This window comes from Amblyomma maculatum, chromosome 5 (genome assembly GCF_055883805.1).
Source record: "Amblyomma maculatum isolate TAMU_Amacu chromosome 5, ASM5588380v1, whole genome shotgun sequence".
Classification (NCBI taxonomy): Eukaryota; Metazoa; Arthropoda; class Arachnida; order Ixodida; family Ixodidae; genus Amblyomma; species Amblyomma maculatum.
In genome coordinates, this window is record NC_139348.1 from 125,284,782 (window position 1) to 125,300,496 (window position 15,715).

At 45.6% G+C, this 15,715-nt stretch overlaps 1 protein-coding gene across 1 annotated transcript in view; it reads left to right on the forward strand.

Moving 5' to 3' along the window:
• Positions 1 to 15,715, forward strand: part of LOC146189446 (uncharacterized) — a 34,663-nt gene that overhangs the window by 11,534 nt on the left and 7,414 nt on the right. Inside the window, exons 5-11 of the mRNA XM_084604256.1 lie at positions 877 to 1,111; positions 6,025 to 6,146; positions 7,799 to 7,901; positions 8,798 to 8,986; positions 10,489 to 10,719; positions 12,812 to 12,959; positions 14,843 to 14,959. Of these exons, the coding sequence (XP_084460382.1) occupies positions 877 to 1,111; positions 6,025 to 6,146; positions 7,799 to 7,901; positions 8,798 to 8,986; positions 10,489 to 10,719; positions 12,812 to 12,959; positions 14,843 to 14,959 (1,145 nt within the window). The remainder of the gene's footprint in view (positions 1 to 876; positions 1,112 to 6,024; positions 6,147 to 7,798; positions 7,902 to 8,797; positions 8,987 to 10,488; positions 10,720 to 12,811; positions 12,960 to 14,842; positions 14,960 to 15,715) is intronic.

Genomic DNA, 15,715 nt, shown 5'->3' on the forward strand with positions numbered 1-15,715 from the left:
ACATGCAACACTAACTAGTCTGTCTTACTTTGTGCTCCTTTCTTTACCACAGTATCTCTTTCACTATAGAGATGTCTGTACTTATGCTGTGGATCTTGACGTTTAAAAAAGCACTTCTAGCATGCTCTGCATGGCACTGGGACATCATCCATGTACATGTGGAAGTAATATAAAAGGGAACATGTGAGCTTGTGGCGATGCAGGCTGATTGAACACCTGTGGCTTTCCTGAGGCCTAGCCCGGTGCAAGCATGAAGACAGTAAGAATTTTGAGAACTGTGACTCTGATTTAAAAGGCGGGATACGTGCCGAGCAAGCACTTTGGCATGCATTGAAGAATGGAGGGAGGCATGACGGGGTGTACTTCCAGCGTTTAGGACAGGCTGAAGTGCGCTGTCGACTTGCATTGCCATGGGCTTGGGCTTGTGTGCACTACCCCCCCCCCCCCCCCCACACTTTCACATTGCTTTTGCCTGGACAGGTTCAGCAGCCACAAAATTCATTGTTGTTGCAATGGTAATGATAACAGCAATAATCATATGTCTTTATTTTTTTTTTGGTACAAGGAAAGGAGCAGCCGCAGAAAAGTTGCTTTGAAGAGCAGCGTGATTGTGTAGCTGCACTCTTATATCATGGCATACAACGGCAAACAACAAGTCACGCTTACATGAATGAATAAATAGTGAATAGAAAAATAATTGAAGCTCAAAAAGCGGAAGGTAACTCAGGGAAAATGCATGAATATAATGCAGAGCGAACACTGTTTAAAAATCTGTATTCATACAATATAAACACTTCGTGGATTAATTTAAAGAGAGAAAGTGTGAAATCTTTACCACATTTAGTGATCGATTGGTGTCCCCTCCATCTTCTTCAGAATCCTGGGCTTCCTGCTGGGCAGCTGCGTGGCCTTCTTTGTGGTGATGGGGGACCTAGCCCCTCCACTGGCGTCTGACTTCTTCCTGCTGGAGGCCTCCCCACGGCTGCGGCTCACCGTGCTGATGCTGCTAGGCACCTGTGTTGGCCTCCCTCTGGGACTTCTTCGCCGGTTGGACAGCCTCACCTCCCTTTCCGCGCTTTCCCTGGGGTTCTACTGCCTGCTGGTGTTCAAGGTGCACTCTCTTTCCTCCTTGTTCTGCAAGCTTGGCTAGGGAGAGACGGTGCACACGCTGATGGACCAGCATCTATTATTCCGACGGACTTACGCAAACGGGTTTTTTTGGCGTCTGCTCACGGCGGTGACCAGTGCAGGTTGCTGGCATGCCTACTCACTCTAACCCCCTCACTTGTGTTCTCATCGCGTCTCTTTTTTGCCAGGCAGTACAATACATTGGCTCAATATTGGTGCTTATTGGCAATGAAGAGCCCAATATAGGACCATTACAGTGCCAATGTTGGACCGAAGGTCCATGCCGCCTGAGTTTATGTGTACGCCAGATAATCATCAATTGTTGATGAAACCCACTACCACTATGGCACTTTAGTCGGATACAACTGAAGAACAAAGCGGAAAATATTCCTCAAAAAAGAAGCTCTCCTGTCAGTGACGTTGCTCAGTTGTCACGATTCTGAGGTTGATTCTCTTGATGCTACTTGATGATTCCCACATCACAAGGGGATGGCAAGTGCAGGAAAATTTGCCACAGATTAACTGGATTAACTGCAATGTCATTAAAGGGGGTCAACGCCATTGGCGCGAAGGCTTTTTTTTGTTATTTTTTTGGTGAGGGGGGGGGGTGGGCTTCACTTTTAACATGCATCACATTCCTTGCAATGTTTTTGATATTTGTAACAGACTGTTTTCAAAAGACAAAGTAGAACTTGATGCAAAAACAGCAAATCAAAACCAGAACTCTGTTCATAACCAGAAATGATGGTCCTGCTGAGAAATAGATGACGTCATATAAGTTATTATAGTAGTTATGGGCAAACATTCATACGCGCATTGAATGGTGGAAATAACGATTTGAAATGGTAGTGCAGTTCATAAAATGCCTTAATACAAGCTTCAACATTGTTTTTCATGCGGCGAGTTTGCAGTAATATGGGAATAATGGTTTTGCATCACAAATGCAGTGTTGCCCACAGCAATTGTCGGAACTGAGGGTGAAAGGAAATGGCATATTTTAAAATTGATTCGCACAGGAGGGAATCGTTGCACGGCTCCGAAACTTGGTAGAACGGATTAGGATGGAGGAGTAAAAAGTTCATTGAAATATGTGAATGTCAAAGAGCCTCGGAGTTGCTTTCAAGTTGTATACGACATTAAGGCAGTTTCTCTGCCTGCCAAGTTCACTGGACTGTAAGGGTTACAGCTTGATGAACAACCTGTCCAGCAATAATGGGGGAGGCCTTCTAGATGACGATGATTAGGTTACACTTTTTTCTTTTGTACCTTTTAGTCCTTTTTGTGCTTCAGAGCTGTCGTGTTGCTTTTCTGGTTATTCCTTTGAAGTCTCCGCGCTGAAGAGTTTTCACTGCCGCATTCAAACTGGCCAGTCTATGGCAGAAAGTACTCTAATTGTAATTTGCTGGGACATTAAATTAACCCTTTGAGTGTTCTTGCTGTGTGGGTACTACTATGGCTGAATTCGCTGTACAGGTACGACACTGAGCACGTGTATGAAATTTCGTGCCCTTCAGTTAGACGTGCTCACTGGAGGCTGCTGCCATCCTCTAGAAAATATAGGAATTTTTAAATACAGTAAAACCTCGTTGATACGTTTTTTTTAAAATGCGAGAAAAAAACGTATTATCCGGGAAAACGTATGATCCAAACTCACCTTGATTTCCGAAAATCAAGACTCGAGAACGATGTGAAAGGGCATTTTTTATTTCCATTCTCACTGCTTAAAGTAGTCGACCAGCGTTCGCTGATGAAGGGTGCGACTATTAGCAAGGTAGAGCTGCTTCTCTAGCTCACGCATGTTCTTGTCTGCCACGCTGTTCTCTTTGTCGCGGAAATAACTCCGCAGCGCATCAAGTCCGGCGGCGGCCTGGGCGAAAGTAGTCTGGATGTCCTCCTCGTTTTCTTGTTCGCTATCAGACGCTTCGCCGCCTCGTACCTCGGCCACAATTTCAGCGACGCTTTGCGGCTCGCAGGTCGGCACGTTGTCGTCGACAGCAACAAAATCTGCAAATAAGCCATCGGCACCGGTTGACCGAAACTCTTGTTCGTCGATCTCTGCACTGTCGTCGCTGGGCTCCTGGGTCTCCTCGGCCCCTGGCACGCGCCGAAAACCGCACTTGTGAAAGCAGTTACGCACAGTTTCGCTCGTAACGCTTTCCCACGAACTGATCAAGTAGTGCATTGCGTCTAGCAACGACAACTTCCCCGGGTCCTGCTGTCGTGAAACACGAGCCAGGAATCGTCGCACAATGCACTTTCTATACAAGTGTTTCACGTTTTTTATAATCCCGGCGTCTAAAGGCTGCAGATGACTCGTTGTGTTGCTCGGAAGAAAAATGACGCGGACGTTTCGAAGAAAAGAAGTGTCCTTCGGGTGGGCCGCGCAATTGTCTAGAAACAGCAGCCCGTTCCTTCCTCTCGATCCGAGTCGTCCGTCGAGGTACCGAAGGAACACTTCAAAAATGCTGCACGTCATCCACGCCTTTGTGTTATTTTTATAAACACAAGGCAAGTGTGCGATATTGCGCAAACAGCGCGGGTTCTTGGCTTTCCCAATCACCCAAGGCTTGAGCATATCGCTCCCATCTTCATTGCAACATAAAAGGACCGTCACGCGGTCTTTGCTTATTTTGCCGCCGTGACAATCGTCGCCTTTCAGGCACAGCGTTTTGTTCGGTTGTACCTTGAAGAACAGTCCCAGTTCATCAGCGTTGTACACGTCTCGTGGATCGTGTGCATTCAAAATTCCGGGCAGCAATGAAATCCAGTTTTCGATGTCAGCTGGATTCACACTTGCCGCTTCGCCGTTCACTTGGCGATACGCGATGGCATGCCGAGCACGAAAGCGGCTAATCCAGCCATTCGAGGCGGTAAAGTCATCAATCTCAAGCACATCTGCAATTTCCAATGCTTTCTCGCGAAGAATACTTCCGTCAAAGTTGACACCGGACGCCCTCGCTTGTTTGAACCACTTCAGAAGTGCTTCTTCCAGCTCCCCATGCCTGGCTCCACGGGCCTGTTTTGTCCCTGCGCCGAACACCAACGCGTTGCCTTCAATCTCCTTCCGCTTCGACACGATCGTGTTGACAGTTGATGCTGGCAGTCCGAGGTCATTTGCAATGTCGGTTCGCTTCTTTTTCGGATTTGCGTCGACGACTGCCAAGATGTTCAACTTCTCCTTCAAGGACAACGGCTTACGCTTACGAGACGCCATGGCAGCCAGCAAACGACGCAGGAAGGTGGAAATGAGAATCGGTAGCTAATCTATTCGTCCGACCGCAGGGTGGTGGGAACTGATGATGATAGCAGCAATAGTAGTGTCTGGAAGCTTTAAAAGTAGGCAATCATCAAAATAAACCCGCGTCGGCCAAAACAAAGCTGCATAGTCAAACCTGCGGTAGATTAAGAGATAAAAATTTTGACAGGCTTGTGCGTCCCGATTACGCAACCTCAGCTTGTGGCGCTGTTTACCGGCTATAAAAGCAACCAGAGTGGTGCTCGCTTGACTGGCGGAAACCAAGCGATATCGCGAGCGCTTTCTGTTTGCTGCATACAGTGAACGTACTAACTCTGCTAGGAATCGGAGGAACTGGAGGAGGTGGGGTACATAGAGGTAGGAAAAGCTAGGAGGAAGCATGACGTCACGCGGCTAGCCTTCGCAAGCCAAGCGTCGATGAAGCCGCTCCCTCCCCCGTTTTTTCGCTCTCCTAGTTAGACCCAATGTTTTGACGTCGGTGCGTTTTAGTGCGCGCGGCTGTCTGCTCCACCGTGGTCTGCTGGGTGCTGCGCGCGCGGCGGACCCCGCGCGGCGCCGACTCGCGTATTCGCGCGGTAGTAGATATCACCGCACGTTATCACGTGGTCTAACACGTAGGGGCCGACCCGCTCCCATTTATTTTTTATGGCTAGGCTTCACGGATATTGCCGCACGCTCCCTCCTCCATGGTGGGGCAGCGCCGTTGACATGCGACCGCGCCGAGCGGAGCACTGCGGAGAAACCGCCACGGCGGCGACTTACGCCTCGCCAAATCGTTTTCTTCTTTTCGTCGCAAAACGTATTGTTTCGCTAAAGTCTGAACGTATTTACCGGGAAACCGTGCAATCCAGGAACGTATAAACCGGGAAACAAATACATGGAACTCTATGGGGCATTTTTTCGTGCTCTCGATTTTGATCGTATGAACCGGGAAATCGTACGAACCGGGAACGTATCAACGAGGTTCTACTGTATTGTCTATGCTGCTGTCTTGTGGAGAAAATGAAGACTGACCGTGACTGTCTTTTTGCGCACTGTTCGAGGCAGTGTGCCCTCAGGATTTCGATATTGCCATGTGATTGCAATGGACGCACGAAATTTGGTCACTATGTTTATTGGGGCGCTAGTGGAGGCCTGGGAAGACCTTCTAGGACCTGCAAGAAGTGCTGGAAAAATGTTTACACTACTATCTGGTAGAAAAAAAAAAAGTGGATTGAGCGCTTTTGAGCTACGAGTGGTTTGCAGCGACTCGCCCTCACAATCTAGTGTTCTCTGTGCTATTGCAATGGAAACGCAAAAGTTTCTCTCTATCTTTCTTGGGACGGCAGCGGTGGTTCATGGATGCTCATCTTTATCTTTGTTGGCGCTCTCGGTTTATTGACACTCACGGAGTGTAATTTCTCCCCTGTTTAGTTAGTTTTATTGATGCTGTGACTGTCTCTCCCTATAGATTATCTGCTTATTTATCCGGACTTTCACGATTTTGTTTGTCTAGAATCGGGGGCAAATTTTTTTTTAATATATTCGACACTCAAAGAGTTAAGGAAGAATATCAAACTGTGCTTTGCGCTGGGAGCAAAAGAGGCACCATGCGAACAGCGCTTGTTGTTTTGTTAAGCAGCGTGCTGCTGTGACTGCAGGTGTTTGTGGAGAGCTTCCCGGTGCTGTGGTCTGGTGCCTGGTGGGACCGGGTGGTTCTGTGGCGTCATGAGAACCTGCTCTCTGTGCTGCCAATCTTTGCCATGGCCCTCTCCTGCCAACCGTCAGTGTCTGCTTCTTGTGACGTACCCATTTCACTTGGAGGAATATACTAGTAGCGCCATCTATCGCTAGCTGCGTGATAGGCATAGGTACAAAAAAGCAAAAAAAAAAAAAAAGCTAAATAGGAATGATGGTGTATCGTTTCGCTGTCATAGCTATACATGGGGAACTGCTCAACAAATTTTGCAAATTTGATTGCATCTTTTTGACAAGTCTCATCAAACAGTAAAAGCTCGTTTATTCCAAATTAATTTGAATTTTCAGACACTGTACTGCTTGGCCTAATTACGCTCTGTTGGAGTATACAAACCAAAAACTTGCATTCCTGATTTTTCACACCTGCTTGGTTATTCAGATTTTCTCACTATGACTTGCGGCATTAGTCATAGCTGTAATCTAAGCCATAACCAACAGTGCAATCCAGTATCCACTTAACAACCCAACTGAAACCAACGCAAGACGTGCCCCTGCGTGCTTTCGCATTACCGCACGTGAGTAGACTTAAGTGCACCCCTTGAATTTTTTTGTTGTTAAGCAATCAATAGCGTTAGTAGTGCCGGGATGCAGTAAACCAAGTATTTACACAGCATTGCCGATGGCACTTTCGAAACAAAAACAAAAAAACGGAATAGGGTTCTCGCTTTTGTTGGCTGCACGTATTTGTCTAGGTTGTGCCGCACAGAAAGAAACGACTGAAATCCAGCAGAAAAATTGACGTCGTGCTGGTATCGAAATAGAAAAGCAGTAAAAAGTACATTGCACTGAAAAACACACTGCCAACTTTTCTGAAATACATCGCAAACTGCAAAATTGATCCTTAATGCTTTGGTGGTGATTGAAGGTTTGTGAACACTCTCAGCTGTATGTCCAAATAAAACGACTTGACAAAATGACCCACAGGACTTCGTATGTTGGTGAACTTGCCGTTAGCCTGTTCCTTGGACGAAAATGATAGGCAGTTGCAACCCCTCGGCAACTCCGATGCGATCTTTCAGTGCAGACTCATTGAACACCAGTGACTTCTTAGGCCATCGCAAATGCAGACGGTTATAACAGACTTTTTTAAAAGATGAAATGAAATAACTTCACTACCATCCAGGCTGCTCCACATTCTCAGTGTACTATCCTTTCTGTTTTTTTCGTTCGTTACAATATCAGTTCATTCAAACCTTGTTGGAGTCCTCACGAAGTTCGAACTAACGAGCTTTTACTGTGTTTAATAGATCAGTTTTTCTTTCAGGGAAAACACGTAAGCCATGTATCGAGCAGTGTTGTAAAGACTGAATGCCGTGATAGCGTGAATGGATTAATAGCTTTGAGAGGAAAGGCATTTGCACCTGCCCTGTGTTACATGTTATCTTGCGTGCTTTGCATCTATGTATTTTGTGTGCGTTTCCTGTTTATGGATTTTGGTGCGTGTGCTTTAAATTTTGTCGAGCCCTCTGCTGCAGCCTGCCTCACAGCCTGAGCATAGCTTTTACGTGTAAAGCTCCATTAATTTCCAGAAGTTCATTTTTCTTTGTTTGCTGCAGAGCCAGGTCACTAGAGCGTCCAGCCTTGTGCCATTGTGCAGGATTCGACATTCACTTTTCGCAGTAGCTAGTTCAGGGATGCTGGTAAAGCTGACTCTATACCATGTGACACTTCTTGCAGGCAGCTGTTTGAAATCTTCGACACGGTGAACGACCCGTCGCTCAAGCGCATGAACTCTGTGGTCAACGGAGCGGTCCAGATGTGCTCCCTAGTCTACGTCATGGTGGGTGACCCCTCGCCGCAAGTTCATCTCAACACGTAGTGAAACCTCACATTCGTGTTTCGTTCAACTTTCATATTGCACCTGTCACGTGGGTTAACTTGCTTTTTCCTCATCATGCTATAATCGTACTTCATCATGCTAGATGTGACTGCTGGAATGCAGTGAAGTTTAATGCGCAGTAATGATAGCTAACCCTTGAATAAGAACACTGCACTGACGTTTCTTGAGAGCTCCCGCTTTTGCTTCTTGAGCACTGCGTGCTTGTAGGCTGGAAAATGGAAGTGTAGCGTCACGTGGCACATTTTGTCGTGTCACAATGCAGTTGACATCTTGTTAAGACCCTGACTTAAAGCAGTCCTCCTGTTTTCGAATCGCCACTGTAAAACGCATATGCATATGGCTCAGTGGAAAAGGCAAAGTTGCAAACCTACGTCCGCAATCGGGGTTGTTTCATGTGGTGACTGCGTTGATTAATCTCTATTCACTGCATCGAACATCGCGAGGAAACACTGGGACTGAAGAAAGAACGACACAGAACAAGCGCTGTCTCAAACCCGTCCGAATCGCGGTACTTCTATAATCTCAATTCTCTTCAGTGAGAATCATTAAACTGCCTACTCTAGGCCACAGAGGACAAGGAAAAACATGATGGGAACATTTTGTTATATATTGCGCACCACCGGCACTTTATCTCCGCCATTGCAAGGAAGCATAAAAGTGATGGCATTGCTTATGTTGCATATTTTTTTTTAGAGGCATTGCTCGCATTTTGCTCTGTCCTTTTAGTTCTTATTGGCCTTAGCCCTCTTGTGATTTTGACAAACAAAGGCTGGCAAGTTATAGAGACCCGTAGTTGCGTGCGTGCATTTCTTTCCATTTCTTTTTTTCTTTTGCAGATGGGCTTCTTTGGGTACGTGGCATTCTGTGGTGCGGGTGGCCCCCTGCCGGGCAATGTGCTGGTGCGATTGGGCTCCTCGCTGTCCTCGGAGTTTCTGAAGCTGGGTTTTGTGGCCACCCTGGTGGTTTCCTTTCCTCTGTGCCTATTCCCCTGCCGCACCAGCCTGCACTCGCTCATCTTCAAGAGAGTGAGTGCATTAAGGGCTATTGTTTCTCTTCAACAGGGCCATGCGCCGATGTCACACGGAAGTAGCGCCTCATTCGCATTTCATTCAACGTAACTTGTTTCTTGGTTGATCCTCTCGAGGCAGACAAGCTTTCGGAAAGGGTGCTGCTAAATGGCCCTCATATTTTGCCCTCTTCATCGTCGAAGGCAGTACAGGACTCTCGTGAGGAACCCCAAAATTTGGTTGCAAAAAAAAAAAAAAAAAAAAAAAAACATTTTGTCTCCTGTGCTGAATTGAGACCAGTGTTTATTCTCTGTGGCTGATGCTCGGTGGAAGGTGGTAAAAATGAAAATCACCTTAAACCACGAAAAGGGACCACTTAAATTCGCTTTTACAGAGATAGCTATTAATGCGAGGAGCTCTTGTTAATGTAGGCACCTGCACAGGCAGAGAGGGGAAAGGAAAGAGGAGGGAGGGTAGGAGGAGAGGACAGATTGAAAGGAAGGGTATACCAGGCGCAACAGCACGAGGTTAGATGCTGCAGCACGGGGTGGTAATAGTAAGAAGCTGGCAGACCTGGCAACTATGGTGCTGCAAGATGAGGGTGGCAAGGAATACAAGGGCACAATCATGAGGTTTAGGCTTCAGAGCTACGGTATGGACCCGCACAGTAAATACTGCAGATTAACCGATGTTGCTGGGCGGTTGCTTTATGTAGTGCAGTGCATAACGCTTTTTCGGTTTTGCTTTCTTCTTCCTTGAAACCTCCCAAAGAGGGGTGCGCAACATCCTTGTAGTATCCTCTTGTAGTCTAGCTCAAACAGTGCTTTTTGCCTGACACGAAGTGTTGCCCCTTCCGCAGGCCAACAGTGATCACTCCTGTGCGGGCCTGTACGGTCTCGATGGTGATCACTTGCCCTTGGTCATGCTAGAGGAACAGGCAAGTGAGGGCTCTCTGAGTGAGTAGCGGCCGCAGCCTTGTGCATTGCACAGTCGGTGCCTCTCGTAACGCAAACGCTCTTCGCGCGATGTTCCCTGTCTACTGTCGCCGGAAGCTGCTTTACCGAGCCCTCACCAGTGAATTCACGCCAGAGGTCACGTGTGTTCAGTCACGCGGCCAGCACCTGCACGTGACCAATGCACACATTGCTATCGTTGTGTTAGCTCAAGGTGCCATAAAATGTGTAGATCTTAAATATTGCTGTAAGTTTCGAGTGTTCGCAAAAGACAGGTTGTAGCACGACAGCCTTCGCTAAGCCTAGCATGTTACCCAGGAGGACATAAACACTCGTCAGTATTTTTCACGTCAAAAGAAAGCTTGCTAGGTGGCAGAGTTAGGCGTCCGTGTGCTTTGTGAAGTCGGCACGTGTTAAGAAACCCAAGGGGTTGAAATTTTTGGAGCCCTCCACTACGGTATCGTCGGAGCTGTAACATTTATCTTTGTAAAGCAAAATAAAGCTAAACATATTATGAGAGGTAGTGAGGACAGTTAGCCTAAAGCATCTATTATCCATCGTGTGCAGGGCAGCAAGTTTCACGATCCGTCGTACGACTACATACCGGACGGCCAGTTTCGTCTGCTGACGGTGCTCCTGGTGGGGGCCACCCTGGTGACAGCCTGCCTGGTGCCCAACATTGAGATAGTGCTGGGCCTCACGGGGTCCACCATCGGCACGCTTATCTGCATCATCATGCCCGCCCTCGTGTTCACCCGCATCCAGGCCAAAAGCACCAACGAGCGGCTCATTGCCAAGGTGCAGTTTTTACACCCTGATGAAAGGTTTAAGGTTTCAATTTACACCCTTTGTTTACAGTGCTCTCTCATTGTGGCAAGTATGTGGGAATGAGTATCAGAGACACTGCTGAAAAAATTTAGGGGTCTTACTTTCTTACTTTGTAATGTGTTTATTTTTATTTTAGTTTGTGTTGTTTTTGTTTTTATATTTTATTTGGTCTTTTTATTTACCACCACTATTATTATTATTATTATTATTATTATTATTATTATTATTATTATTATTATTATTATTATTATTATTGTTATTATTATTATTATTATTATTTTGTTATTAACTATCACAGTCATTAATTACCATTATTTATTTTTCAAAAAGCCTATTGGTTTACAGGAAAGGAAGGGAGTAGTATCTGTCACACTTTCTCTGGGGACACCTGAACCATGGTGGCTTCACTTTTTGCATTGACTTTTTGATTCCGCATTTTGGCCTCATCAACGTAGCCTATTAAACCATGATGCACCTAAATCTTGGCTGTAAAAGCTTCTGTGCTTCCCATTGGCCACAAATTACATCCATTAGTGCCAAGTCCTCCTTCATTCCTGGCCACTGGTGTATGCAACCGACATAAAGGAGCGCAGACACCAAACTTTTATAACATTTTTTTTTCTCGTTACTGGCACGTAAGGCGTTACTGTGCATGAATCGTGTGGTTTCTGCCGACGAGAACTAAACAAATAATTGAACATTATTTTCTCACCAGCTTCGGTATCAGTGTCAGCAGCCGAGCGAGGGCTATAATATCAAATGCGGAGTCTAGGTCACATGAGGGATGGAAAAACTGCGCCATAATGCCAGCCTCTTCGTTTAGTTTGATTACTGTTTTTGAGGCAGGCTGCCTTTACTGTTCTCGTGAATTAAAATGGCAAAGGAGGGATTGTATTGCAGTTTTCGGCCCATTCACATGACCTAGCTTTGCACACCGCACTTGGGTGACCATTCCATGCGCACTAAGTGTGTGGAACAATGGCCTAAAATGTCATTGAACGGAAACTTTCTCTAGTGCCAGTAACTTACAGTTGCACAATCCAATCCCACAATTCCCTGGCTGTTCTATAGACAAAGCACGATGAGTGCTTCATGAACAGAAGTGACTGGATTATATTAGACTCCTTTTAAGAGGAACTCAAAGTTGCCAGGAAACTTGTTTCTATTACATGCAAGCATGCTAAGTGCGTCCATATCTTCTCTCTCTCTCTCTCCCTCTCTGCATGCGTGCATGTGTGTTACATGAAAACAATCAATAAAAGAGCCTCCCAATAATGAGATGTTTGTAAATATAGCATTTATGTTTTGCGTGAAGTGGGCTGAAGGTTGATTGTCTGAAACTAAGTCGCATTTTTTACTTGTTTGTGTGATACTAAATGGATGGTCAGGTAAAGACATATAGAAGTGTTCCTGTGGAATTTTATATACTGGTGGCAGCTGATGTCTAAGGCTGGAAGTTGCGCTCGAACTGCTTTAGTCTGGTTGCATTATGAAAATACACCAATGGGATTGCTTCAAAGTGCTTGCATGCATTTCGGAATCCTGATTAAGTGCCTTGCGAATAAAGTTCACACTGTGCATAGTCTGAAGACCTCCTGTGGATGCTCATTTTTCTGTCCAGTTGCTGGAAATGTTATGATCACCACTGTAGCTGGTGTCACGTATGGAAGCTTCTTGTAACTATTCAAATAGTTTGGTGTGTTCAAAGGAATTGCTCTTGGTGCGACTCTGTGCTTCTAGATGTGCAGTTCTGTTAGAAATGCACCTTAAAAATGAGCAATACAGTACACTGGTGTTTCGAAAGGAAACAGGTAATTTCATCCAGAGACTGTATCTCAGTGACAGAAAGAGAGAGTGTTTTGGGTCTGTAGCTTTAGCAATATTGTCGAGAAAAGTTGCTGCAGAGCCTAGCTTGAAGCCAGCTAGGAGCACCGGGATGGGTTTCACGGCAGATTTTGACAGTATTTGCACCAGGTTTCTCTTGGTGTACAATGGAGTTCTAAAAAAGAGTGCTCAACTTGCTTCACCTGAGCGTGCATAGAATGTAATGCGTGCCGTGCAGTTCCTGTCATGGACGGGGCTGTGCATCATGATCGCATGCACAGCGGCTACCCTGAGTCAGGTGCGTCCTCCCGACCGGGGTTCCCCTCCTGCCAGCGGTCGTTTCAACCCTGCGGTCGCCATCGTGTCGAGGCCTGCACCCCTGCTCCGTAAGCACCACCTTTGGCATAGTTAGCGGGACAGAAAAAGCTTTTTTCTCTGGAGAAATATGAATGTTCTTTTTAAAGCGAGAGCCTTATTTGGCTTCTGGTGAAAACCGTTTGTCTGAAACCTGCCTGCGAGGTGGGTCCGTGAGACTGAGATACCACGCGATATCGGTGGGATACTGGTGTATAGTGACCAGTAGTTATAGTTATTGATAGATAATGATAGTCAGTGATTAGAAAGAGAGAGAGAGTCTCTCTCTCACTGTAGAGAGGGAGAGCTAGAAAGAGAGAGAGGAAGAGTCTCTTCTTTCTCTAGTGAGAGAAAGGGAGAGCGAAATACTCTGAGAAAAAGAGCTCTGTCTCTCTACTCTCTTTTTCTGGAGGAATCGGCAGCTTTCCAAGGAAAGTTGGAGGGAATGTATGGAAGCGGTGAAATGTTGTGCACTGAAAAACATTAACATCACGTGCTGTGCAGTGAACGTGATATTGATAAAAAGAAAAGCTTATGCTTTTCTCTCCTTGGAGAACAACTATGCAGTCCTCGAGAAAGGCAACTGGCCAGGTTTGTAACGTGAAGTGCTACTCTTTTTGTAGACATTTATTTAATTTTGGGCAAACTATCAAAGTGTTTGAAAACTGTAAATCACTGAACCAGGATTTGTCAAAGGATTGGAGATTCAGGTGCTCATAACTGGAGAAGCACAGAAAAAAAAATTGCATGGAAAAAAAAAAATGGCCACATCTTTCGGCTTGAGGGTGTTGAATAATACGCTGCCATTCTAACTGTTCTGGGAACTATTCTTCTGGGATCTACTAGTTAACCCTAGCTGAGATATGAAGAGAAGGTGCGTGCTTAGTTTTTTTTGATAGTAATAAATTTGATTTGATTTGTGCGGTACTTTCACTTTTTGAAGTATTTGGGCCTTCTTGGAGTTAGAAGTTTCGAATTTCTATTCATCTAACCTGGCAGCGAAACACTGCGCAAACAGAAGCGGCCCGGTTTGTGGAGGATAGTGTAATGGGCGACGTTGCAGTAGCTGCAGTGACCACTTTCATTGTTCTCAATTTTTGTTGGTTAGAAAAAAAAATTGCGTATCTCGGACAGCATTGATGAAAGAAAAAAAAAATGTGCCACAGAAGCATCGGGCTCGAAACCAGTCCGCTTTGCTACATGGCGCACACAGCATGCTCATTAGACACCTAGCAGAATGGCTTTGTTTTCGTACCGTTGCAGTTCTTGACAGCATTTATAGGCTTGAGGTTCATTGCAGGGCTCGCAGTCTGGTGAAAACAATACGCAGGACTGAGGAAGCTGAGCGTTATGAACGCTGCGTTTTGGGTGGCGTTCCATTACCGACACTTCTTCTTCAGGCGTCGTTGGGCATCATCGAAGGGACGGTCTTCTTCCTGTTCTGCGAGCTGTCTTTTGTTTTGCAAGTGCCCTGCCTTGTCTTGTGACAGATTTGTAGCTCTTACGGCAGGTTTGTGACACTGTGACGTTCTTGTACTATGAGCTGCGTTAAACGTTATGGAAGGAACACAGCAACAGTAAAAACTTAAAAAGACGAATGCAGGAGCGAATAAAAGGCAGTGTTGTTGTGCTTCGATGTCTACCGTCCTCCTGTGTTTATTCTCGCACTTGTATAAGGTAAACTAGTGCCCTCCAGTGGCTCTGCCCGCTACTACATCCGCCGACGTCTGGTTTTGTGCACTCCTAACGGGGCTTCTTGATTGATGTACACAAAGTTCCTGTGTATGCTTTAGAGTTCAGGATATGTTCAAAGTGATAGGGGGTGGCCATTAGCTTGGAGAGAACAGCTCCCCCCCCGTCCGCCTCTGAATGAGGTGAGCCTTCTTGTCGTAACGGTTCACTGACCTCGATGCAGCTAAAGCCGACCTCAAGCTGTCCAACGTTTCACCTGTGCCCAACTTGGTGAAGCCTCTGGTGCCCAAGGCTGCGCCAGTGTCACCTGTACCAGCATTGTCTCCAAAGGCCGCACAACGTAAGTGAACCAAAGGTAAAAAAAGAAAGGAATCTCTATCATTGACAGCTCGATAATGAGGGTGTTGAAATCTTCAGATCCCAGAAAGCTTCTGCACTCGCTTGTTTGCCTGTCCGTATACGTATTTTTTACGCCGTGAAGTTAAAGTCGTCTTCTTGACTACAGATCAATAGTTCTTCCTACCTTAGATTATGCTTCCCTTATCTGGGACCACTATACAATAACTAACATTAATAATCTAGGAAAAGTGCAGAGAAAGGAGTAAGGTTTATTTACAATAATTTTTAGCGTAATTCAGTCACTGCCTTATTAACAAGAGCTAACTTTCCTTCAATAAGTCAAAGAAATTGTCTCACCAGACTGAAGTTCTTATTTCAATTAATTAAAGGCATCTATAAAATTGACCTCTCTGAAAGTATCTCCTTCTCAACTGCCTATGATACTAGATGAAGGCATGCTTTTACTTGTATAACACCATTTCAGCGGCGCAAAAACTGTTGTAAGTATTTATTTTTCCCAAGAACGTGGACTGACTGGAATAACCTGAGTGACCTTGAAGTTTTACAACCTTCACCGAGTTCATTTGCATCCGTCATTCTATAAAGTTTATGAAAGGGCTGTTTTTGTTTTTTCTCAGTTTCAACTTGCTAATGTTTTGCCCATGTGTTGTATGATGTATTTGTTGTTTTGTTTTTCCCACCCTGTTTCAACAGGGTGGGAAAAACAAAACAAAAAAATATGGGATTGCAGTATTAT